Genomic DNA, 26,499 nt, shown 5'->3' with positions numbered 1-26,499 from the left:
ATTCTATTACTACACTATGTTTGTTTTGATTCGCTATGAAAGTTTGACAGATAACATCAGGGGTGTGTGGATTCATGCAGAACATGCAGGGGTGAGTGAAATAGCTTGGGACTGCTTGGGACCGTTGTTCTGGTACTGAGTGAGCCAAAAATAATAATGATTTTCTTCGGGACCCAGTGGTCTTAGAGTTACCTCTATGGTATTACCCACCACAGTGTACCCAACAGATGGCGGTAATGTTTTAGCGACGATGTTTTACAGTGAGCGATATTCAATGAGTTATGTCTGTTTGTCTGTGGTGACACAGTGACTCGTTCCGGTCGCACCGTGAAGACCAATAAATTAAGTGATTTTGAATATTATTGAAAGGGAAGATGTTACGTATTAGCCTACCTACACTAACGATCTTATTGTAGCGCCATATCTTTGTACTTTGACCTTGTTGTAAACCTACCTTGTATCACATACTACTTTGCAATAAAGACTTGACTTAATTGTTCACTTGACAACATCTTACATTCAAGGTTTCATCCAAACCATTTTTCGAATAGTTGTATCATTTAAGTTATCGTTCGAGCATGGTATTTTTTATTAGGGGACCAATGCTACCGACGCCAGGGAGGCAGCACCCACACACCTACCTATCCCGACCCTACCTATCGACCCATCAAGTCATGGATCGGGGACCAATGGCTTTACTTCCCTTCCGGAGGAAGGCGTGATGGCTCATAAAATCCCGATGGTATTTGCTTTTTTATTTGTTGATGCATGATAGAAAAAAGAGGAGTGACGGTAAAAGATGCGATAGGATTTCTTCAAAGGGATTACAGTCAGACTCTCTTCGTCAATGACGAAGGATGTATGGAAAAGATGTCAATTTATTTTTGTTATTCGTCAAACGTCACTGACCAAACTTACCGTTACCAACTCCAGTTACGATCCATTAATCAAATTATGAATTTCAATGCTCGTTTGAACACATTTCATGATTCCGTCAATGAATAATTATCTTCCAATGATCATCCAATAATTTCATAGCTAACCATGAATTAATTAAAAGTATTTTATAATTTTAAGTATCGTATCATGTGACTGTTTTGAGATATGCCATTCCACGATAAAATCCATAATTTCTAATTATAATTATCACTATTCAAAAGTTTAACACATAATTGCAATCGATTTTTGTGCAACTCCGTTATTAACTCCCAGGAATCTCCCAGCGCCGGAGCTCTGCGGAACACGTCTTACCTCGGGGACGCAATTTTCACATTAGCGAATCTGGTGGCTGAAAAAAAAATTAGAATTTTACAATTCAAGATTAGTAAAAGTTATGGCCGTTTTGATGAATCTTCAGTATAAAACCAATATTGCGCGTTTCCCACCAAATTGGACTAATAAGCGCGTTTTCACTTATTAAAAAGTGTGATAAAACTGCAAGTTTACGTCTAATCGTCTTGGTGTCTTCGGTGGCTTATTCCTTATGATGCAAGCAATAAGTGCTCCCAAGACATCAAAACGATTTGACGGAAACGTGCACTTTTATCACACTTTTTGCATTTTTGGGATAGTCCAGTTTCAGATGCAATCAGCAATACTGTTTGTACCTAGGTTTGTACAGTATTTATTTTAACTGATTTTTCTTAGAAAGAGCTTTGAGTGTGTTGGTTTATTTCTTTTAAATTCCGTTATAATTGCTTATCTTTTGACAGATACGCGTATTTCGTCTACTACTTGCAGACTTCATCAGTGCCAAGTACTCAACACCACTGGCACTGATGAAGTCTGCAAGTAGTTGACGAAATACGCGTATCTGTCAAAAGATAAGCAATTATAACGGAATTTAAAGGAAATAAACCAACACACTCAAAGCTCTTCATAAAGGGATTCCGTAAATATCCGTAAATATTTATTAAGGGGAAAGTGTTTTGCATTAAACGATAACGAAACTTTGTTTTTACTTACTGAATGTCGCTTATGCGTCTGATTTTAACTGGGTTTTCCATAAAAGTTTTGTTTGACAGTTCAGTTAAAAAAAACCGAACATCTAAATGCTGGTTAAGTGTGTGTACTTTATACAACGGCGTGAGCTCTGAAAGGTTGAGAACGTTCAGATTACCGGAGGTCCATGGTATGGGTTTTCTATTAAGTTAAGTTAAGTTAACAATTCTTAGGGGCCACCGAGGAGGGCGACACATCTAAATCTCAATTCTAGATGCTCAAAAAATCTCACACTAGCGAATAATTCTTCGAAAAATCTTCTTTCATTTGTCGCATCTACTTGCATTGCGCATCATCTTTTTGCAGTCTTCAAAATCGTGATAAATCTTCTTTCTATCTACTCAGCGTACGCGCAGCTAGCCACAGCAAAACACAATATTTCCTGCATCGTAGATAGACTCGTCCTCCTCGGGGGCCACCCACATTATATCCGGATCTGACGGGTTGCGGCAATGTACCAGATAAATCTATTGTCTAACTGTCAAATTTACTTCAACAAAACGCAAACGGATCTAATATACGCGGCCCTTTAGAGTGTGTGTACTTAGAAAATATTACCGAAATCGGTTTGATATCAACCGAGTTTTTATCTGCTGAACGCTCGGTAGCCTGTTCGGTTCAAAGAGGAATAACCGAGCTGTCATTAGTTCTTTTTGCTACCCACAATCTGTCAAAGTTACCGAAAATCTCGGTTGACGTAAAATAAATTTAAACATAAATAACCGAACATCGGTTTACTCAAGAATTACCGAACGCTGTCAAACAAACCGACCCACCTGTTGTAATTATGGAATTCGGTTCTCTTGGGCAGCGCTCGGTTTTCACTTCAAATCCTGCTTTAAATTTTGATTACGGATGCGTTACTTTGAATTTTCATAAAAATAAAACCAGTTTTGTCAAAGAAATGTATGCAATATATTTATTTAATTTGTTGTGGATAAAAACTTCCGTAACGCGAGTTACAGCGTGAAAAAGTACAGTCAAAAAAATATCACTGACTTTGAAGTCATTCTTATTCAAATGGTTTTTAAGATGCCTTTGCAAACCAGAGGCATAACCTTATATATTTTCACGGCAGGAGAAAGAAACAAACTATAGCACAAGATGCCCGCAAATAAAATCATACCATTAGTTTCAAATACTTACAAAAGATTTAAATCAAACGTGCAGCCTCCTGTTGCAGCTGCTCCAAAACTTTTTCCATTTTTACTAAAGTTTTGCACACGTCCGACGAGCACATGCGAGAAAAAATGGCTACCTAATTTTAGACTCAGCTTAGAGAACCGAGTTTTCGGTTAAAATTTCCGTCGCGAAGTTGAGCGCAAGTGGAACGTTTGACGTTTAACACATTTTAGCGAATATTCGGTTCAGTTTATCGAGTTTATCAATTTTCACGTAGCGAATTCTTAAATGTCGATACATTATCGTACTTCTCGGTTCAGTCTATCTGTCGAATTTATACTATTTTTACCGAAATTCGGGTCTGATTCGATAAATACGCCTGATAAAATTGTTTTAAATCCTTAATTCGGTTTCTCGTTGGTAACCGAAGAGGTTCGGTAGAAAAATAAACCGAGTTCGGTATTATTTTCTAAGTGTGTAGCTTACACAATCACCCATATTCTTCTTTTCGTTCGAACCGTATTTTCCATACAAAAAAAATACGGTTCGAACGAAAACAAGAATATGGGTTACTATCTGGCAGCCCTGAAACGAAAAATCATCACAAATTATCATCATCTTGAACGATGACGATGCCCATGACGGGATGATGATGGATGGTGCTATTTTTGATGTTATGAAAAAAACAAGGCGTAGAAAAGTGAAAACGCCAGAATGTAGGCTCCATCACACAGTTCAGTACGAGTGAGAATGTCGGAGCAGATCGAACAGATGAGTTTACCTCCCGGCTGGGACTGTAGATATGATGCCCGAACGGGCCGATAGTAAGTTGAAACCAGTGCCACTCGGTTGAAGATTGAGTTCAAATGTTTCTGGTGGTGAAAATGTATGCCGAAATGTGGTGATTGAAGAGATAAAGCAAAAAACAAATTGGTGCTAATTTTGAACGAGACGAAAAACAATATGGCGTCCCTGTTCTAGGATGGTGCATACGTATTTACATTCCTTCAGTCATCTCGTCTCGCGCAAATATGTTGTTCACGATTGCATAACTTCAGGATGCTCGGATAATGAAATTTTGAATTTTTCGCACCAGTTATTACGTGAATCTATTCACGAAAACGACATCATGGGAGGATCCGCGCGCTCGAATTCGCCAACTACAAACGGGGGCCCCGCTGCACATCTCAAACGACAGCATCTCGGTGCAGGTAACTCTTGCTTTAGTTGTTCGGTTTTTTGTTGTTGCGATTTTATTTTTCCAGGGCATCGTGGAATCCCGCCAAGTGCTGCTAGTACCCTGTTGTACATATTGACTTAATGTTGAGCAACCTCTATGTATCTTTCTTCTCTCTCTCGTTCTATGCTATGTTACTACCGTGTAATGTTGTACCACAAAAAAAAACATAAATCCAATTTGTCCTACCCACCGCGGAAATTTGCTGCCCTGTTAAAATTAAAGCCAGTGCATGGTTCTCCCTATCACGTGTACCCTTCAAGTAACTCGTTCTACCCAGCTCAGCAAGCTTTCCAGAATCCACCTTCAGGTGTTCCCAGTCTAACAGCTAGTCCCAATTTAACCACCAAATTGCAGCAACCGCAGCAGCAACAACAACAACCTATCGTAAGTACCTCGCGTGCCCTATTTGCTCTTATTCTACGTAGTTCTAAAAATAAACCCAGCTCCAACTGTACGTTATCTCCATGTCACACTTTGACCTTTTTTTCACTAACACCCACCACCCTTTTCCATCTCCGCAACAGGAGCTATCGCCAATAGTTCGGTCCAGCCCACACACCCCTCGAATGGGCCTCGGGCGCAATGCAATGCAGGAGACGTCATTTTCCAGCAATGTCAGTGCCGCCGATACCGATGCCACCGTTGCCAAGATCAACTCCATGTTCCCAACCGTCCCGGAAACCCACATTCGGATGCTGTTGAAAAAGTAAGTGTGCCATTTTCCAACGCCTATGCCATCATCCACCAGTACACAAGATATCAACACACTCTATGATAACAGATTCTGAACCTACTTATAACTAACGCTTCTTATAACAAGCTTTTTGCAAGCAGCAATAGAATCACATTCTACACAATCACACTTATGAAATTATTATCATGGTATTTTCTTTTAATTCTTTGCTTTTAACAAGTCCATTCTCAGCTTCTGACCAACGTGGTTGTGGATACGACCTTTAATCATAGTATCCCACCAACTAACAAGAAGCTTTCTGTATTGCTTCAGGCCAGCATCGTGTTTTGTGCTAAATTTCGCTTTAAAATCAGTTCCATTCGGTGTCTTTTGTTCACCTTTGTATTTCACTTATTTCTCTCGTTTTAATTACACTTTTGTGTCCATTCCCACCCCACCACCATCTCTATTCTGGTTGGCGACGCTGTTGAATGTGCAAAAGCTTTATATTGTATATACAGTGTGCTCACATCTTCCTTCACCTCCATCTCATACATTTTTGCGCTCCTCAAAAGCCACTAACAAACAACCATGCCCACATCGTGCGGTTGTTGCTTTCATCTGCTCTGCTGACCCACTCCACCGTATACATACATACTTTCATCCAATCGTAGGGGACATGGGGACTTTGTGTTTCAGTTCGTCCTGACTCGGATTGAAAGTTTTAAGTAAATCCTACCGAACCGAAATGAATTTATATAATTTTACAATTAATTTTTTTTCCCTGAGTCAGGTGGTCGAAATGAGTGCTTTTTAATCGTCCTGCGTATTTGTGATACTTCTTAGTTTTCTTTTTAGATTAGTAGTAATTTCCCTATATTTTACCCCAAATGTCACTACCTGAGAATCATGAGATTTGAATCAAGCCTAAGGGCATCTTGTTACTTGAATCCACTACTTATGGGGTGGGAAAATAGAAAAGAAACACTTTGCCCTCCCCCGACCAACCTACTTACTGCGGCATACCTACTGTACTGTGATGTGCCACCGGTCGGCCGGCGGTGGATATTTGATTTCGGCTTTCATCATGAAAGGACGGAAATGTCGCAAATACACATAAATAGCGACGACATCCTGTCTGGAGACAGGATGCTGCGCCAGTTGAGGCTGTCCAGGTTGACCCATTTACAGTTATGATTGACGTTCGGTGCGTGGGGAGATGTTTATTAGAGAAGGTATAAGAGAAGAGCAGAGCCTTGGCATCCTATGTATACTTGGGTGGTTTTTAGCAGCACTGCCAATGCAATGAAGATAGTCGCTGTTCGTTTGGCTCTGGCTTTGACAGTTCGTTTGGCTCAAAACTAGAGAGGGTCCAGTATAAGAGAGGAGCGGACTGGCAAGTTTTGAGCCAAACGAACTGTCAAAGACAGAGCCAATCGAGCAGTGCCTATCTTGATTGCATTGGCAGTGTTGCTAAAAATCACCTAGGCGCTCCTCTCTTATACTAGACCCTCTCTAATGTTTATCATATTGCTATTAATAAAAAATTACGTTTATTTTCTGGTTTTTTATAGTTACAACATTTGGTTTAACATTTCAATTGGTTAGCCTTTGGCTCTTCATCTTTGTACTATTTAATTGGTTATTAGACTGATGCAAAATTTGACTTTTTCGCTCCACAGTGCTTAAATGGTTTCAAATCGGGTCCTGATTAGCCTCCAAAAGTTACAACTCATTTGGTTAGAAACAGACTTCGCACAAGCCATTTGAAGTTTACATGTTAATTACTATGGGAAATCTCAACTTTTTGTTCATTGCTTTCTAGTCTTTTTCCATATTGAGCTGCGAAACGGTTCGATAGCTATTCTTAAAGAAAATTTTCTCAGCTACAACTTTGCTGAAGATCGTTTCTATGTAAAACGAGACAGGAAAAAGTTATTATTTATTTAAGAGATTGATAAACTTATGACATGATCAAGCAGCTGCTCTATAGGCAACACTGTATTTTGCAGTGTGACATAGTAGCCATGATTTTTGTGTCCTATTCAACGCCCCAGAAACACCAATGTTGCCTGCTGAGCAGTTGGTTGAGCATGATCATAAGACATCAGCGCATTGAACCATTGATAACTTTCGATCCTTGCATTTAATCAAAAAGTGTTCTTGAGCAAAGTTGTAGCTGGGAAAATTTCCTACAAGTACAGTTGAAAGCTTTGGAAGCAGACCGATATGGTGAATTATTAGATAGACATGAACAAAAATCTTGGTTTTACCATAGTAATTCCCATACAAACTTCATCAGGTTTGTGCCATCTCAGTTTCTCACCAAATGGGTTCAAATTTTGAGAGGTTAGTCAGGATCCGATTTGGAATCGTTTAAGTATTGTGGAGCGAAAAAGTCAAATTTTGCATCAGTCTATTGGTTATTCTAATGTGATGATTGTGTTTAGCACTAATTTACAGGATACCCTTTTATGGGATTGTTTTCGTTTGAATTTAAAACGAAGATAACCTACCTATTTGAGCACAGGAGCCTATCTAACTACTTAAACTAGGCTGCCAAATCACGAATGATGTGGTGGTTTGATCGCAGACAGGCGACTCTGAACCTTTCCAGCGTGGAAGTCTTTCGCTCCTCGAGCGTTTGAAGACCGGCCAGGTGGTGAATCTCAGAATTACAAGTTCTTGTTTTGGATCCTCTGAAGCTTTAGGTGGTGGCACTTAGCCCAACTCTCCCAGATTGACATACCATACTCAATAACCGGCAGAATGATCTGCTTGTGGACAGCAAGCTTGTTTTTGAGGGACAGGGTGGACTTCCTGTTTATCGGAGGGTAGAGCGACCTGATCAAGATGTTACACTTGGTGGATGTCTTTTCCACATGGGATCGGAATAGCAATTTGCTATCGAGGGTGAGACCAAGGTAGACTACTTCACTCGACTATTCAATCGGAGTGCTATCAAGATGGATCTTGACGCTAGCAGACGGAACAAGCCGAGGTGAATTTGGGTGTAAAAACAGAATGGTTTGTGTTTTAGCTGCATTGATACAGATCTTTCAGCTCTTGAAATAGTCGTTCAGAACAGCCAGGCCTAATTGTAGTTTACTCTACAGAGCATGGATCTCTCGACACTTATAGATGATGGAGGTGTCATCTGCGAACATTGACAGGATGCCACCACCCGGCAGGGGAGGAACGTCTGACGTGATAATGTTGAATAGGATAGGCCCAAGCAGGCTACCCTGACGGACCCCTGCATCAACGTTGAACGTATTGTTCAAATAGACCTGGAATGATCTGCCCGACAAGTAGTTTTTGATGATCTTCACGAGGTAGATCGGAAAGTTGTATCGATGCAGCTTGTACACTAGACCATCATGCCAGACATTGTCGAACGTCTTCTCGACGTCCACCAATGCCATGGCAGATGTATTGGAAACGGACTTATTCCGCTTGATGATGTTAGTAACCCGTGCGAGTTGGTGGATGGTAGAGTGGCCTTTCCTAAACCGGAATTGCTCTTTGAGAAAGATGTTTTTATTATTTGAAAACACCAGCAGACCGTTGAGTGTCAACTTTTCGAAAGCTTCGAGATGGAGGACAAAGCTATAGCTTTTGGAACTGGTAGGATCTTTGCCAGGCTTGTGTATTGGAATCACTTTGGCTAACTTCCAGCATGCAGGCAAGTAGCCAAGCTCCAAACATTTGTTGAAGATAACGGTAAGATGGTTGAAGAAGTCAATACTCAAGTTTTTCAACTCGAGGTTGCCTACACCATCTATACCCGCGGCCTTCATGTTTTTAGTGCTTCTAACAGCTGCTATCACCTCATCAGCCGATATTCTACTATCATCATGCACTACTACGGGGGTGTCAGCGACTCTATACATTGCCTCCAGTACGGCAGGCCCAAGGGGGCTCACCATGGTTTGGACAAGATTATGTGAAATCACAACCAATGTTGACCAAGAGCATTGGCTTTTCAACTGGGGTTATGAGTAGGGATGGGTCCAAGTTCTGGTCAACAGAGGAAAGCGGAGGGATCGGTCTCGACTTATTTTTCAAAATTTTGGTCATCTTCCAAAATGGTTTTGCACAATCTGGGAGAGAGCGAATCTTGTAGGCAAAATTGTTATTTCTGAGTTCCACCATCCTGGCCTGGATAATTTTGGTTAGCCTATGGACATTGGTCTTCAAGTGGGGCAGCCCAGAACGCTGGAACTGCCTACGAATGGTGTTACGGAGCCTGATAAGATCTTTGGTTGGACTGTCAAGGTTGAGAGTATGACTCACATGTAGGGATGCTGATACGTGTTGCTCCCTGGCACGGGATATCGCCTCTTCGATGGTTTGCAGACACTGATCGACTTCTTCGAACGACTCCGGTAGAACGTCGTAATCGATTGCTGTGTCCACACAGCGCTGATACTGCTGCCAGTTGACACGATGGTAATTTCGCCGGGAAACTTGAAACCTATTGGCCGAGGAACCTACTTCGGCCACCACCGGATAGTGGTTCGAGCTCAGTTCCCGATAGGCGATAGGTTGAGAGATGGTATCGCCAATGTTGCTGATGAAGATGTCGTTGATGGCATGAGCTCCGGATCGACTCAACCGGGTGGGAGTGGATGTTGTAGTGGGCTTCCTGCAGATCGTTGTATAAGATTGTGCCGTTCTGGTTTCGCCGAATATTGCCCCAGGCTTGATGCTTGGCGTTCAGGTCGCCAGCGATGACGAAATTTTGCCGCCGTCGTGTTAGTTTGATGTCTCTTCGGAGGTCTGCGGCCGAGCCGTCCCTAATGTTGGTTTGATTGGGGCAGTAGACCGCGATTGGACCAAGCGATGTGCTCACCTCAACTCCGATGGCTTCGATAATTTTCAGCTGGAAGCTTGGTAGTAGCCGGCAACTGATGTTCAGTCTCGCAGTGATGGCCGCTCCCCCTCCCCCGGAGCTGGTGCGGTCAAGCCTTCATATTGCTATTAATTTGTAAGCTCTATATATAGTAGCCAGTGCACATAGGGATTACAAGACAGGGTGTCAAATATCTGGAAAATCAGGGAATTCAGTTTTGGAGATGGAAATCCCCTGATTTTCCAGCCCCAAAATTGAATTCCCTGAATTTCCCTGATTTTCCAGGTAATCGCCACCCTGCCCTATAATCTGCACAATCTGCATGTTTTGTACACATGGAAACGGAACAGCAACTTGCTATCAAGGGTGAGACCAAGGTATTGCTGATTGCATCTGAAACTGGACTGTCCCAAAAATGCAAAAAGTGTGATAAAAGTGCACGTTTCCGTCAAATCGTTTTGATGTCTTCAGAGCACTTATTGCCCGCATCATAAGAAATAAGTGCACCGAAGACACCAAGACGATTAGACGTAAACTTGCAATTTTATCACACTTTTTAATAAGTGAAAACGCGCTTATTAGTCTAATTTGGTGTGAAATGCGCAATATTATCAAGTATTTTAGTTATCAGGCGGAACTGAAAACCAAGCACCCCGCGATTTTGTTACGTTAGCAAGTATTTAGCGAATAAACGTTCCTTCCACTTTATTCCTTCAAACCTGAAGCACCGGTTTTCCTTCTAACTTTCCAAGAAGTTATGGGCCCAGCACCTAACTAATCGAACGAAAATAATAGAATAAGTTTTCAATATGTCAACTGGAGGTAGCAGCGGTAGCAGCAGAAGCGGAAGTCGAACTGAAGCAGGAAGCGTTCGAGTTACGACGGGTTCCGTAGCTATGCCGGGTATAGAGATGTTGAAGGGCATTTGCGATGCGGATGATCCGGATTCGCGACTGGAGTTTGGAGAGCTGTTCAGCCTGCCGAAGGAGAAGCCGTTGCATCGGACGTCAAGCTGAGAGCGTTGCCAACGCTCTGCCTGAGCATAGAAAGCTACAATTAAAGTCTGGTTCAGGATGCGGAGGACAATGCAGCTGCTTGGAAGAAACTTGCCGAAGCCTTTCAAGACTCTGGTTTGACAATGAAGATTGGTCACCTACGTATGCTTACTTTGATCCGGCTAGTAAATTGTTCAACCGTTGAAGACTACGTCAACGAGCTGATGTCTACCAGCCACAAACTTTCAACGATTGGTTTCAAAATGGATGATTTGTGGTTAGTCGCGTTGCTCCTGATTATGAATATTACGAGCCGATGATCATGGGAGGCGTCTGGAGCGAAATTGTCATCGGATTTGGTCAAAGCCAAGATTTTGCTCGAAAAGTTTCTCATTACATGTAGCGACAATAGAACACTGTACTCGCGTGGGACGAACCCAGGCAAAGCTAAGGTTCAATATAAGAAGACAAAGGCTGAGAAGACGTGTCTCAATTGTGATAAGCTTGGCCATTTCGCTGCCAGATGTCCCGAAAAGATGAAGCAAAAGCCGAAAGGGATCCGCAGAATATTTGCGATGGGTTATGTCAAGAGTAAGGCGTGGTATATTAACTCAGGAGCGACGTGCCACAAGGCACAACAAGTCACCTGTTCCAGAGAAGTGAAACAAGAACAAGGTTCTGGAGCTTGGAGAGGTTCCGTCGTTGTGTGGCAATCGTTATTTCATCACGTTTGTGGACGAAGCAAGCAAGCGAGTTTTTGACTATTTCCTGAAAACAAAGCGTTCAAATTGTTTCAAGCATAGACTGAGCGACAGACGGGTAAGAAAATCAAGATTCTTTGAACCGACAATGGAGGGGAATACCTAAGCGACAAATTTCGACGAGCGTTGGAGGGTGATGGTATACGTTATCAGGACAGGTCTCCTTATACACCGAAGCAAAACGGTACGGCGGAAAGGATGAAACGCACATTGGTGGAGAAGGCTCGTTGTCTACTAAACGATGCACGACTAAAGAAATAATTTTGGGCAGCAGCGTTTTCAATGGCAGCATACTTGGTGAATCGCTTTCCTGCTATGTCCATAGGAGGGAAGACTCCTGAAGAAGCATGGACAAGGAGAAAGCCAAGTTTGAAGCATTTACGTGTTTTAGGTTCAAGCGTGATAGTCCATGTTCCGAAGATAAAGCGTAAAAAGATCGATCCAAAGGCGGTGAAAGGCGTGTTCATTGTATACTGCGAAGATACCAAGGGCTATCGTGCATACGATTCGGAGCGAAACGATTTCATAATCAGTCGGAATGTAATCGTGATCAGCGAAAGCATTCCAAAGTCCGTTGCAGCTTGTGAACATGCTTCGAAGCCAGTCGAATTTATAAAGCTGTTCACAGAAGAAGTCGTAGTCGTAGTCGAATGTTCTGATGAGACCGAAGTTAGTTCTGACGACGAGGAAGAATCAGCAAACAGCAGGTTAAGCACATCTTGCAATAAACCTGCGCTCTCACCTCAACAAACAAGATCAGTTGCAGAAAGTCAACAAGGGTTGAGGCGCAGCGGTCGGAAATGCGGGCAAGTATGATGATTTTGTTAGTTACGGTTCCTTTTCTGGTGATGGTTTTTCCCACCCAGCTATCCGATTCATCAACGATCGATGTTTCCATGGAGGACGATCAACAATCCTACGACGAGGTCATGCGGTGACCTGAAAGCTGTGCATACAAGCGATGAAGGAAGAAATCGCATCGTTGGACCAGAATCAGACGTGGATCTATCTGAAGGACGCAAGGCAATCCGTGGGTTTTTAAAACCAACCGTGGACCCGACGGCAACATACAGCGATACAAAGCGAGACTCGTGGTGAAGGGTTGCTCGCATAAACCATGAATTGACTATGAAGATGTATATTCTCCAGTAGTACGTTATTCACCAATTCGCTACCTCATGGCACTGGCAGTGAAGTTCGATTTCGATGTGGACCAGATGGATGTGTTCACTGCTTTCCTGCAGAATTGTACATAATGCAGCCAGAAGGATTCGATAAGGTGTGGAGACTCAAGAAAGCGCTGTACGGCCTCAAGCAGTCGAGCCGTGTATGGAACGGAAAACTGGATGCCGTATTGCGAGAATTCGGACTGCAACGATCACAAGTAGCTACATGCCTGTACTGGATCCTGGCTGGTGACATTATGCTATTTGTCACGATATACGTAGATTATCTGCTGATATTTACAAACAACCGGGCGTCGTAGAAGAAGCTGAAAAAAGACTTGGGTTAAGCTTGGGAATTCGAATTGTCAGAGATCGAGTACAAGGGCATATTTCGTTGGACCAACATTCTTACATTCAAGAGATAATCCAGCACTTTTGGGATGACGGACGCTACTTCCGTGGCAACATCAGCAGTTCCAAGTCTGAGACTAGATAAATCGATTTTTTCTCGAAACGGCTGAGAAGGCAGCACAGATGTCAAGAGTACCCTTCAAGAAAGAAGTCATATGTAGTGCAAACTAGTCGACCAGGTATTGCGTACTTTGTGAATGCTGTGAGCCAATTCTCTGCCAACTCTGGTAGACAACATTGAGAAGCAACCAAGCGTATCATCCGATACATGAAGGGAACAGCGCAGAAAAGGTTGCTGTATACTAAGGACGAAACTGGAGGACTTCAAGGGTATAGCTTTGCCGATTAGGGAGGAGATCCTGATGACAGAAGATCGACAACAGGTTACTTGTTCACCATGTAAGGGACTGCCATATCCTGGATTGTGAAGAAGCAACCAACCGTAGGCACTTTCGCGGGCCATTCATGAGGCGATGTGGTGGAAGAATCTGCGTTCGGAGCTAACAGAAGTTGAAGCAATGCCAATTCTACTGCGATAATCAGTCGGCAATCAGCATCGCGAACCATTTTGTACACGCAGCATTGGAGCAGCAAATAGTGAAACTCGAATACATCTCGACAGCAAACCAACCTGCGGATGCATTCACGAAACCAATGACCCTTTTGAAGCAAGCTAAGTTACGCCAATTCTTAGGCATCGCGAATTAGGGAGGAGTGAAAACCAAGCAACCCGCGATTTTGTTACGTTACAAGAGGGACAAGCCGAGGTGAATTGGAATGCGGAAATATTGTGATCTCTGATCTAATAGTATTAGCTGCATTGGTACATATCTTTCAGATTTTGAAATAGTCGGGCAGAACATCCAGGCCTGATTGGATTTTTCTCGTCAGAGCACGGATCACTCGACCCGGACTTGTTCCGCTTGATGATGTTAGTAAGCCGTGCGAGTTGATGGATGGTAGAGTGACCTTTCCTAAAACCGAATTGCTCGTTGAGCAAGATATTGTTTTCGTTAGAGAACAACAGCAAACGGCTGAGTATCAGTTTTTCGAATAGCTTCGAGATGGAGGACAAGAGGCGATAGGGAGATAGGTTTTGGCACTGGTAGGATTGGAATGACTTTGGCTATAGTCAAGCATGCCGGTAGCACCAAACACTTATTGAAGACCACCAACACGAGGTTGACCACTCCCTCAACACCAGCGGCCTTCATGTTTTTGGTGGATTTTATGGCTGCTATCATCTCATCAGCCGATATTCTACTTACGTCAGGGACAACTACGGTGGTGGTAGCGACTCTAGACATTACCTCCGATACTGCAGGCTCGTGGTGATGCACCATGACTTGACCAAGGTTATGTAAATTCACAAAAATGTTTACCAAAAGCACTGGCCTTTTCAACGGGGGTAATAAGTAAGCATGGATGGAGCGCAGACACCGGTCGATGTCGTCGGTCGTTTCCGGCTGGACGTCATAGTCAATACTGCTCCCTCCTTTTAAGCATAATCAACACTAAAGTGTGAGCTATGGAAGCATTTTTATGTGTTGAGTATGCTCAAAAGCCGGGGCTTCGGATGTGAATCTAAATGCATAAATAAGGTTGCAGCTCTAGCACCAGAAATATTCGTGCAGAATGTAAGAGGTACTGTTCGTACTTCTCGGACCACAGGCCCATTCTGTCGATACTGGAAATATTAATTTGTGGTTTAGACTACTTTTACGATTTTATGTATTGAAGTACCTGTGATCTTGACTTTTTTACATAGGGATGAGTACTTAAGGGGGTTAGATTTTGATATGTCATATGATATGGATGACACTGATGAAGACTGCACATTGTAGTCGAAATACGTATCTGTCATGGATACCAAAATAATTAAGTGGAATTAAATGGAAGATAACCTTTTTTTTACTGTTTTATTGATTTTATGTAGTTTTAAGCTCTATTGGTTTAGGATCACCAAAACCACTTATTTATTTTCCGATTTTGAATTTGTGTTAAATTTCTGAAGAGCTGTTCAAGAGAATCGGCTCTCCTTAGTGAGCTGGATGGGTTTGATCTGCTCAGCCAAATGAGCTGTTTTCCCCAAGTCCAAACATTCATCTCGGTAGACACTTTAGCAACCATATCGAATTGGTTTTACAAAACCACCCAAACCATCGGCCACCAATAATTTCTACAAAAGAGTTGACTTATGAAATTCACTATATTCTAAAACAATATTCGAATCGACGACCCAGCGAATCGGACAAAATATTATCGTAGTCCTACATCAATAATGCGATCTAGCTTTTTTTTTCAAGAAGGCCATTGTAGGATTCTGCATGACGCTAGTTTTCCTGTTTCATCCGTTTCATCCATCCATTTCTTGTTCTTCCTCTTCCTATATACTTCATCTCCCTACACATTCGTCGATTTGATCCTCCTTCTACAGTGACTGACATTCTGACATGGGTAATGCTACTTCTTCATCTGAATCCGAGCCCTCCTGCAATGCTCTCCGACCTTGCAAAGGAAACACTGGTTTTCCAGTCCGTCATATAATGACCCTTATTACCGATGTCACTTCACTGTGAAGTGACAACTTATCACTCACGGTGAAGTGATTCCCATTTGATTTACACGGCAATCACTTCACCGTGAGTGACAACTGGTCACTTCACTTCGTTTTCACCGTGAAGTGACACCCGTAATGAGGGTCAATATCTTCCCCTGTGACCCCTGTGTACCTCATTTTCCGTGTCGAGGCTCGATACTTTCGTATATATTCCCAGATGGTACGATTGATCTTGTTGTTGCTCCAAAATCGCAACTGATTGAGATCCGATACCTCCGGCGGTACGTCAAATACGCGGATCCGCACGTAGCAAAGCTGCTAAGATATTCGAATACTGAAGTATCGTACAACCCGTTCCAGAGCTGTCCAATGTTGTTGTCCAGGTTGAAGTTGGAATCTCCGGCCTTGTGGATATCATCACGTACATCTGGCTTCCCAATAATTCACGGTACGGTTCTTGAACACCTTCGGCCACTTGACGATCCAATTTCAATCCTTTCTCCATTGGCGTCTTTGTTGCATTGCACTCCGCCATGCCGAACTTCTGCAAGATCTTTTCCAGGCAGGTTTCTTGAGACAGCATCATTCTACCATTTTGTTGATCGTACCGTATTTTCATCCCAAGAGAGTGAGTCAACTCTCCACAATCGGTCATTTCAAACCTCGCCGACAGTTTGCGTTTCAGCTTCATTATGGTGGTCAGCTGCATACCTGCTATCAGAAGATCATCGACATACAGCACGATGAAAACAACGTCTTTTCCCCTCTTGTCGATACGGGTGTATAGGCAATAGTCGTGCTTGGAACGTGTGAAACCTAGCTTCAGCAGCGCTGGATTGAATTTTTCTTTCCAACAACGAGGAGACTGCTTTAGACCATACAACGATTTCTGTAACTGGCACACCAACCCAGGGTTTGCCTTGACGCCATCCGGAACAGCCATGAAGATGCTCTCTTGCAGCTCACCATGATGGAACGGGAGTCCCAATACGAATCGTCGTCAACTTCGCAACGGATGCATATGTTTCATTGTAGTCCAGGCCAGCCTTCTGCAAGAAACCTTTGACTACCAGTCTTGCCTTGCATCGCACACGGTTTCCTTCTTCATCCTCTTTCACGCGAAAGACCCACTTCGACTGCAAGGGCTTGATACCGGCAGGGCATTCCACCGTCGTCCACACCTTATTCTCCTCAAGAGATTTTAACTGCGGTCATCCAGAGCTGTCGATCTTCTCGATCTTCGATTTCGGCGTACGATTCCGGGGGATCTGGGAGAGTTGAAATTTTACCAGCAGATGTTGCTCTAAACCAAGTAAAGAAGCCAAGTAAATTACCTGGGAGTCTGCGCTCCCGTTCACTGCGCCTAGTGTTAGACTCTGAATAGTCATCACCTCTATGTTGTGAAGGGAGCGCCCGAGGGTTTTCGGATAGAGCTTCTTCATCCAGGTCAACGCTGCTTTCCGTATCCGGATCGACTTCATATTCGGTTTCGCTTTCGATAACAGCTACTGCTTCTTGTTCGGTCGACGAATTGTCCCCCTCTGGCGGAAACAACATGGGAATCACTAAGAGAACCTTTGTGCCTTCATCTTCTTCATTTGCGTATGGTAAAGAAGCTTCATCGAACTTGATGTCACGAGAGATGAATACTTTTCTTGCTTTTCTGTTCCATAAGCAGTAGCCATTTGGAGCATAGCAAATCATGACCGCCTCCCGACTCTTGTTGTCCAACTTCTTCCTCAGCTGGCTTGGAACCCACGAAAACACTTTACGTCCAAAGGTATGCAGCTTGGAGAGATCAGGTTTCGAACCTGTCCAGTGCTCAGCAGGTGTACGATTATCCGACAAAGCAGCATTAGGACACCGGTTCAACAAGTACGTTCCAGTAAGTGCTGCCTTCAACCACATGAATTTTGGCATATTTGAGTCGATAAGCATGGTTCTCACCTTTTCTACTAGGGTTCGGTTGAACCGTTCAGCCACGCCGTTTTGTTGAGGCGAGTATGCAACGGTTGGCTGAATTTGAATTCCCTTTCGTTTGTAGTACGCTTTATGTTCTCCGGAGCAATACTCACGTCCCTGGTCGACAGTTAGCTTGCAAATTCGTTTCTCAAACTGGGTGGTTACCATGGCTTCATACTCTTGAAAATGTACGAAGACTTCGGACTTTCTCTTCATCAGGTAGATGCACGTAATATGGCTGCAGTCATCTATATAGGAGACGAAATATCTCGATCCATCCCAAGCCGGCGGATCGATTGGTCCGCACGCATCTGAATGTATCCGCTCTAGCAATCGTCTGGCTCGCTCACGAGTTCCGTTGAAGGGTTCTCTGCACTGCTTTCCAAGCACACATGTGCCACAGAATCCAATTGAATCAACTTTTGGGCCAAGACCTTCCACCGTATTGTGTCGAACTAACGTATTAATTGTGGTCTGACTGGCGTGACCCAAACACGATGCCAGAGATTGCTGACCTCCGCTGCGCAGAGACTTGCTGTAGGTCCTACCACGTCCAGATCTAACTCCAACTCGTAGAGATTTCCTCGCAACTGTGCCACACCGATCGCCGCATCACCTTGCTTCATCAGCGCCTGATGTTTTCCGCCGCGGCTTGTGAACAACACCTCAATCCCGGCTTGGGACATCTTCTTGACAGAAAGCAGGTTGCCTCGCAGCTACTCTGGAACGAAAATTACATTTTTCATCTGGAACAGAATACCTTCTTTGGAAATCCCCTTGACTGCGCCTTCATATTTCCCAACAATCGACACACCATCTTTGGCCACATTTGATTTGTACGGCAATCACGGCTCTTATTATGAGTATCACTTCTTTATCACCGTGTAGTGACACCCGTATTAAGGCCCCTGGTTCACCATGAACGAAACTGCTTTGCTTCCAACCGCTGCGTTGACGTTACCATCGGTCTTCTTGACACGACAATCTTTCATCATGTGGCCAGTTTTGCCACATCGATGACACTTTCCGTTGAACTTTGCTTCTTATTTCTGCCTCCAACAAACGCTGCTGCCTTGTCTTCGCTCGAATCTTCCATCCTATCAGACCGCTTGGATTCTTCAGCCAGTAACCGCTGTTTCACAGTGAGGTCGTTCTCGTTGATATTCTCTAGAGCCGTTACAAATAAGTCGTAGCTATCGGGAAGGGTGAGAAATAATTGCGATACCATGTCATTCTCTTCGACCTTCGCACCTGCCGATTTGAGTTGGCGTATGATATCGTCGAACTGTTGAAAATGATGCCGTATCGAAGTTCCTTCTTTTATACGGAGCCTGGCCTACTGCTTCCGCAAAAGGTCTAACTTGCTACAGACTTCTTCGCATATGTATCTTCCGCCCCGTACTATGCCTAGACATTCATCAGAAAGGAATCAAACTAGCAAGGACTTCACTTTCCGATCTAACTGCAAAAACTTCGCCCCTCCCTGGTCCGATTCATCGGGAACTGGCTTGGTTAATACGTCCGAAACTTCTGCCGCATCCAGGTACAGTTGAACTCGAAACCGCCAATTCTTGAAGATCGTTTCATTCACCTGCGGAATTCCGGAGCCTTCCTTCGTAGACGAGCCCATAACCTGAAGGAACTACGTGGACAGGAGGGGCAATAATGAACAGGCCGAGAAGAATGAAAGAATGTTTTATTAAAGCAAACTTGAATTGCTCACATCGAGCTCTTGAATTGAAATAAAAGCGAAAAATAACAAGAGTGACCAGGTCAGGTAATCCAATGACTACTTTGATTTCAAATACTGAACTGTGCGTTTCTCAGAATTATGCTGTAGTGACGTCTGCATATGCTACTTCTTGAAATTGAAGTACAGATATCTTCCAACTGTCATCGCTGAGTTTCCCCATCAAAAATTTAACCCTTTAAAACAAATTAACTCTTAAATTTACAAATAGAGACAAATTAGCTTTAGTGAAGATAGAACAAATCCTTGTTGAAAAAGTTTTGGTTCTAATTGTTTTCTCCTGTTAAAAATCCTGCTGTAAATAGTACGCTAGAATCACACTTCGCACACACACCATAACACAATTTGAGTTTGTTTTAGTTGTTAGTTTTCACATACACTACACACGATCTATTACTGTTTGCAATTACACAGTCGTCCAAGATCATCAAATACTGCCACACACCGGGTATTTCTAACGATTTCTAACACACGAGTATATTTTTCTATCGCACGCTGCATTTTCCGACTAACGAACATAACAATGTCCTGCAACAAACCGTAAAACCGTCGCGCTGTATTGTTTTGAAAACATGCCAACGCCTAAACTACTACCGCTTCATTTCGTGTGTGTGTCCGACTTGCTGCCTTCCTTCAAAACAATAAAAAAAAATACCAAAACCCTTCGATAACTCGAAAACTCCAAGATACTACAACCGCGAAGCTGTCGTCATAAGTGCCCTGCAGGTGGAGAAACACCCGCTGACCACCCCGGGCCCATACTCGACGCCCCCGCTGCCCCAGCGCCACTTCCACAACACGGCCATGGGTGTGGTTTCCGCCTTCCAGATGACCCCGGTGCTGAGCGGTCGCAGCGAGGTTTCCACCTCCCGCACCGGTAGTCCGATTCCGCGACCGGCCAGCTGTGCCAGCGGAAGCTATTACGGCCATGGAAGCTACTACGGCCATGGATCGCCGCGCAGCAACGGATTCGACATCCGGCACAACTCGCCGAAACCGCATTCATCGCCCAAGATGAGACTGAGGTTGTTTCGATAGTGATGTGTGCCTACTCCTGTTGTTTCTTTCTTTCCCCGGAAAGGAACCTTATAAATGTTCTTTTGTAGACAATCTGTAGATTGCTTTTAACCGGTTCTGTTCCACCAATCAGTTTATTACACCATTCGCGTGTGTATGTGTTTTCCCAGTAGTAGTGTTAATATTTGATTGATTTCTTTTTAAATTCATCAGTTTATTTGTTCATATTTCCCGTCTTTATTCCTACTAGCTGAGAAGTGCATGATCATAAGCCAGAACTTATTTGTTTTTACTTACCCCAAAAACCGAATGCAACGACGGAATGAACCTCCTGGATTGACGTTTTCATTTTTTGAAATCAACGCTTTTTTTTAGATATCTGAAGAGCTTCTTCCCGAAGGCAGATGAAGACTTGATTCTGGACGTGCTGGCCAATGCGGATAACAACGTACAAACAGCATCGCAACAGTTGATCAAATTGGGCTACGAAAAACGAGAGCAATCAGGCAATCAGCGGAGCTCGTCTCGCAAGGGCTCCGAAAAGGATGGCCCATCGCAGTCGGCTGCGGATGCCAAGCGGGCTGAATCGCAAACGCCTCCTGCCAAACCTAAGACCCACGAGGAAAAGAAGAAAAGTAAGTTACTTGAAAACCGTCCTCCTTAGCGCCGATTTAAATCCTCCGAATTCCTACAGTTAAGTCCCGGGTCCAATCCAAGTACAAAGACATTGCCGAGCGAATCATTTTGATGGCACTGGAGAGCGTCGACTATTCGGAAGATCGTGCCAAGCAAATTCTCAACATTGTGATCCAGGAAGACAGAGAAAAGAAGAAGAGCGTCAAAATTGACGCTCCTCATAAGCCGGAAGAAGACAAGGAGAATGCCCAAGCAGGTAGCACTACGCCAAGGTAAGTCCGATTGACGGTGTTAACTCGCTTTAAAACGCCTAAATGAAGGACTAATGAAGAAATACTACACAAAACAATCTACTCGAAATGCTTCAGAAGCACTAGTACTCAACATAGAACTGCATGCAACTGTTTCGTTACTCATTTTCAACACTATAGAACAATCATCAGACGTTTAATCATGACGATTTCTATACCGAAGGGCTTAAGTTTCGCTATTTATTTTCAAAATTCTTCTCTCCATTCTTTTCTTTTTATCGTTTTAATTCGAAAAAAAATCACCCACATGTCACCACGCGCAAAATCACGTGAATGCCAAAATGAAACAACTCAATGTGTATGTGTGTGCGTGCGTGCTTGAAAACAAACAATAGCCGCGCCAACAGCACATCATCCAACTACGTGCGCCCTCCGAAAAAGGGTAATCTAACCCCAGATGGTCATCCGAAAGCAACGACAATCGAAGGTGGCATCACCACTGGAGCAGCGGGCGTAGAAAACGAATCAACTGCGGCAGACAACGAGAATGCAACCGATGCTTCCATTGAAATCACCACTTCCACCAATTCCACTGCAATCATTAATGGTTTACCACAATCACCACCACAATCACCATCACAGCTGCAGCAACAACCACAATCTGGCACCAGCAACGGCAATCAAGCGCAAGCAACCGGAAGCACCGATTTGATCGACAGTAGCAATAGCAATAATGCAGCAGCAGCAGTCGCTTCCACTTCTTCCGCAAAGCCGCAATACCGAACTAGAGCCAAAACCGATCACGCAAAGTATGGTTTTGATGTTGTGTGGATAACATTTATTTATTGTTTTCGTTGTATGTGTACAGAAACTTGGTTGCATTGTGAATTCCTACTCTTTCCTCACATTCACCTCTTTGCAAAGCGTGCTGCATTTATTGTCGTGGTATACATGATCATGATCCATCCGCTATTTATCCTTTTGAGCGTAGTTGCAAATGAAACAGGCTTTGCGTTTTGCTTTATCGAATTCGGCTGGATCTTCAAGTAAGGCGGCTTTGCATGATGTCCGCAGATTGCCTTGTAGGTCGTCCTCAGTTTGCCGTATAAGTTGTCCGCGGCGCTTGTCTAGGAAGCTGCCCTTTGCCTGCCTTGGAATATGTGCTTAACGTCCCCATAGTCTCGAAGACTGTACTGAACTAGTCCAGAATACAGCCTTCAGATTACCGTCAAATCTGCTTGGAAACATGAAGGAACTAAAGATTTTAAATTGGCTCACTACTAGACTAGCCTATTGGTCCCAAGCAAGTCGATTAACGTACCCCATTCTAGTCAAAATTCTAGTACTACGCTATGTTTGTTTTGATTCGTTTGACAGATAACATGAGGGGCTCGTGGATTTTCCTATGTTTTGAGGGCTACATCGATTAGCTTGGGACCGAAGAGAGTACCAGAGCTGAGCCAAAAAGTTGAGCTCCAAGTGTGTCACAATTCGAACCAATAGTGTTGAGGCATGGTTCACAGTCTAAGGGGGTTATTCCGAAAGTCGAAGTGACTTTTGTCACTAGTGAAGTGAGAAAAGTCACGTCGTGGTGATGTGACCCTCCATTTGATTTGCACCACGACGTGACTTTTCTCACCTCACTAGTAACAAAAGTCACTTCGACTCTCGGAATAACCCCCTAAGATTCACACATGAAATGGATGTGGTCCACAATAAGTACTGAATCAAGTATGAGATTCATAATTATGACGTGTGGATTTTTTTGAGTGTAAGACAAAAATATGCGCCTGTGCAAATACAAACTGCTTATCACGAAAAATTACCAAACCTCTAATTGTTAAAGCCCTCTAGTTAAAGTATGGACGACTGTCACCACAAAACTGAAAGAGCTGTTCCAATCGTTCCAATCGAGCAAAGTGGTGCATTTTGACGGTTCGATTGGAACAACTTTTGACAGACGTCCATACTTTTACTGTAGGGCTTTAATAATTATGGCCTAACTCCTATTTGGACAAGAGTACATACTAGCACTCTTTAGCAGAGCCCCGGTTCTTATCAATTTGTACGATAAGACATTGTTCGATAAAGCAAACCAAGCCATTCGAATTTCCGATTGCAAAGAAAAGCTCACTCAGTAGTAACCACAAACTAACCATCTGAGCACCTATCACACGCTTCAGCACTGCCGTCGTTCTATCGTTCGTATTGACAAATTCCAATTGCAATTTACTAAACTTTTGTAATCACAGTTCCCTAAGGCCCCTGCCAGAGTAAATGCGAGATTACCAATAAAGAATTAAATCTTTTGTCCGTTCGGCTTCTCGCATTCACTCCGCCTGCCAGGGGCCTTAGATGTTAAAATTCGTTCCATTTCAAAAGATCCACCTTTCAAATGCAACGAGCTTGTACCTTGTTTTTTTGTTTTCGTTTACTCGCATTTGCTGCTCTCCCATCTATATGGTTAACTTGTATTTATTCTCGTTTCTCGATTCGACCCTTTCTTTTCTCTCTATTCTTGTTCTCTCCTGTGCTAAATAAAAACCCTGCATTACCTGTCCGGTTTGGTGTCGCAATGCATCGCCCCCTTTCGGTGTAATGTTAGGTATTCTATTTTTAGAAGCTCTTCGTCCGAGGACGATCTGGACGGTCCGTCGCAGCAGACCATCCCCGGAGACACGATGGCCGTCAATATCCCGCGGATCGCCAGCAAGGGTCCCAATGTGAAGCTGTTCAAGGGACCGAACGACGATCTGCTCCTGTGAGTTTCTTCTGATCCTACCATTTCCTACGCTAACATCTTAAATGATTCATTTATTTGCCGACAGAGCGGACTACGTCACGTGGAACGGTGCCAATCCGGATCTGGCCAAGGGTACGCAGAAGCTGGCACTCGGTCCGGACCGGTCGATTCGCTTGGACCGAAGCTACACGGCTCGCGGACCGAATTCAGACCTGTGCAAGGGTCCAGCCGCCGGTCTGGCCAAGGGAAGTATGTACGGGCAGCTCAACTGCTCCCTGGCGGCGGACGTCAGATGCAACTAGGGACGATTCCGGAGCCGATCGGCGTCGCCCCGGCTAACGAAACGCTATATTGTGTACCACTGAAATCCTATACCAAAAACCAAACGAATCTTTGGTCGTAACTTTTGATTGACATTGTTATTGTGGGTGGGTTACTACTATTCCTTCCCCTTTCGGGAGAGCAAGAGTGCAATACTTGAATCGACACCGAGCGAAAACGAGTTGTCTTAATCTACGTACTAACGCTAATATCTAACTTGTGTGAATATATTACGGAAAGGTGTTGTTTGACTACTTGGTGGGTATATCTACTTAACACGCGTTTGATCTTATTTTAAGGATAAAGTTTATTTTTTTACACTAAATATGATAAGGAAATATTATATACACAAGTAAGATGGGGTAGATGGGCATATAAAGGCAAGCTTCATGAAACCAATAGACGGCACTATAACAAACCGGAGTTGCGGTACACCTTGTCACTAATTAGCAGAACCGGGAAACTTATAGCATCAGTCAATTCCCTAACTTGTAGACTCTTAGGGATACAAATGTAGAAGGTTTCGATTTCACCTAACTATTTTTTTTGTTTTGCGAATAAGGTACTCTCGACTCTCGAGTAAGTTGACATTTTGACGACTGGCTTCAATTTCCTTTTCTAGTTCAATATTTTCATGTGCGCTGACCTGTAGATATCGAATTTAAAAGATGAAAATGATCCTTATTCCCTTAACGCAACACTCTCACTCATTCATGTATCCTGCACACCCCTAGTGGTGCATTGGGCCAACGCGAAAGATTCCCATCCTAGGCTAGACCTGGGCCCAGGTTAGATGTCTGTCGACTTCCTTTATTTCATTGTTGAACCCCTGAGTCTGCCTCTGCTGCGATGTCATGCCGTGTTCTAATCCAGCACTTGCTTGGAGATTTCATTTCCGCTCCTTCATAGTGTGTGGCCTAATCAGCGGAGACACGTTCTCGAATTTATGTTGACATTGGTTTCTGGTGACATCGACCATCGATGTCAACAGAAATTCGAGATCCAGTTGTGAGGTCACCAGATCTTCACTAAGGTGCCCTGCATCCAGTCGGCTGGAAACCTCGCGGTGTCCCAAATATTATTATTTATTTATCATCGTTTGCGACTCGTCGTATAGACTGAAATTTGCTACTTATAAACTAGAGATTACTACTAAACCTATTTTTAAAAACGGTTTTAGTCAAGTTCATTTTCAAGCACAGAAGGGGGTCATAGGGCTAGGTCTCCAGTAAAACATCACTGTCCATACAGCACAAGGGTAGAGGTAAAGATTTGGCACCACAGAATAATAATCACAGGGATCAATTGAATCCTGCTTAAGATGCCGGATAGGGAGGAATAGTTAGGCCTATTCTGCGCGGCGTGTGAGGTGAGGTGACAGTGAAGTGATGGTGAAGTGACAATTGTCACCTCGGGTGAGGTGAGTCTTCATGCAAATCACAAGGTGACAACTGTCACTTCACCATCACTTCACTGTCACCTCACCTCACACGCCGCGCAGAATAGGCTTAAGTGTTTCAAGTAGGGGATAGTCGGAGTAACAGCAGTATTAGCACAAACGAAGTGACAGACGACTAACTTGCGAAGAAATCAATTAAAATAATGTGGTTCGCTGTAATAGAATTTTCTTAGAAGCTTGTGCCATCATCCACCAGATGGGATAGTATTTTTGTTTTGGTTTTGCACAAAGCTGATTTTGTGTACAATGATTCTTTGACAGTGTGCAAAGAGTGTATCATTTTGTAATTTCCAGTTTTGAGTAGAGTGAAAGAGATAGAACCAATACATTCTAGTACAATTGGTGCAAATGTTAGTTCAATCCAGTAGTAGTGTTGCCATGTGGTACAATCCAGTAGTAAAGTGTTGCCATGTGGTACACTGAAAAATTGCAATAGCAGGTTAGTCAACAAAGTTTTCGAGCCGCTCCGTCTGTCACTTCGTTTGTGGTATAAGTAAAAGTTGGAAAGTAAACGTACAGAGGACCATGTTTTGCAATAGGGGAAATGACGGCTTCGGCATGACAGACTATTTTCGG

At 43.4% G+C, this 26,499-nt stretch overlaps 1 protein-coding gene across 4 annotated transcripts; it reads left to right on the top strand.

The window, feature by feature from the left end:
* Nucleotides 1-3,867: 3,867 nt before the first annotated feature.
* On the top strand, nt 3,868-25,193 carry LOC135711687 (BAG family molecular chaperone regulator 3). 4 transcript variants are annotated; one of them, XM_065234617.1, is made up of 10 exons: nt 3,868-3,947; nt 4,220-4,334; nt 4,586-4,747; nt 4,888-5,069; nt 20,183-20,521; nt 20,889-21,148; nt 21,208-21,421; nt 21,796-22,209; nt 24,021-24,161; nt 24,229-25,193. In XM_065234617.1, the coding sequence occupies exons 1-10, from the start codon at nt 3,874-3,876 to the stop codon at nt 24,443-24,445; spliced, it is 2,118 nt and encodes a 705-aa protein (XP_065090689.1). In that variant the 5' UTR covers nt 3,868-3,873; the 3' UTR covers nt 24,446-25,193. The 4 variants fall into 4 exon arrangements, with proteins under 4 accessions (XP_065090689.1, XP_065090687.1, XP_065090690.1 ...); XM_065234615.1 differs by having other exon boundaries at nt 24,006-24,161; XM_065234618.1 differs by lacking the exon at nt 4,586-4,747 and having other exon boundaries at nt 24,006-24,161.
* The last annotated feature ends 1,306 nt before the right edge of the window (nt 25,194-26,499 follow it).

This window comes from Ochlerotatus camptorhynchus, unplaced genomic scaffold (genome assembly GCF_037179485.1).
Source record: "Ochlerotatus camptorhynchus isolate MF236.1 unplaced genomic scaffold, CSIRO-AGI_Acam_v1.1 ptg000434l, whole genome shotgun sequence".
NCBI classification, from domain to species: domain Eukaryota; kingdom Metazoa; phylum Arthropoda; class Insecta; order Diptera; family Culicidae; genus Ochlerotatus; species Ochlerotatus camptorhynchus.
This window is presented reverse-complemented; position numbering and strand designations above follow the sequence as displayed.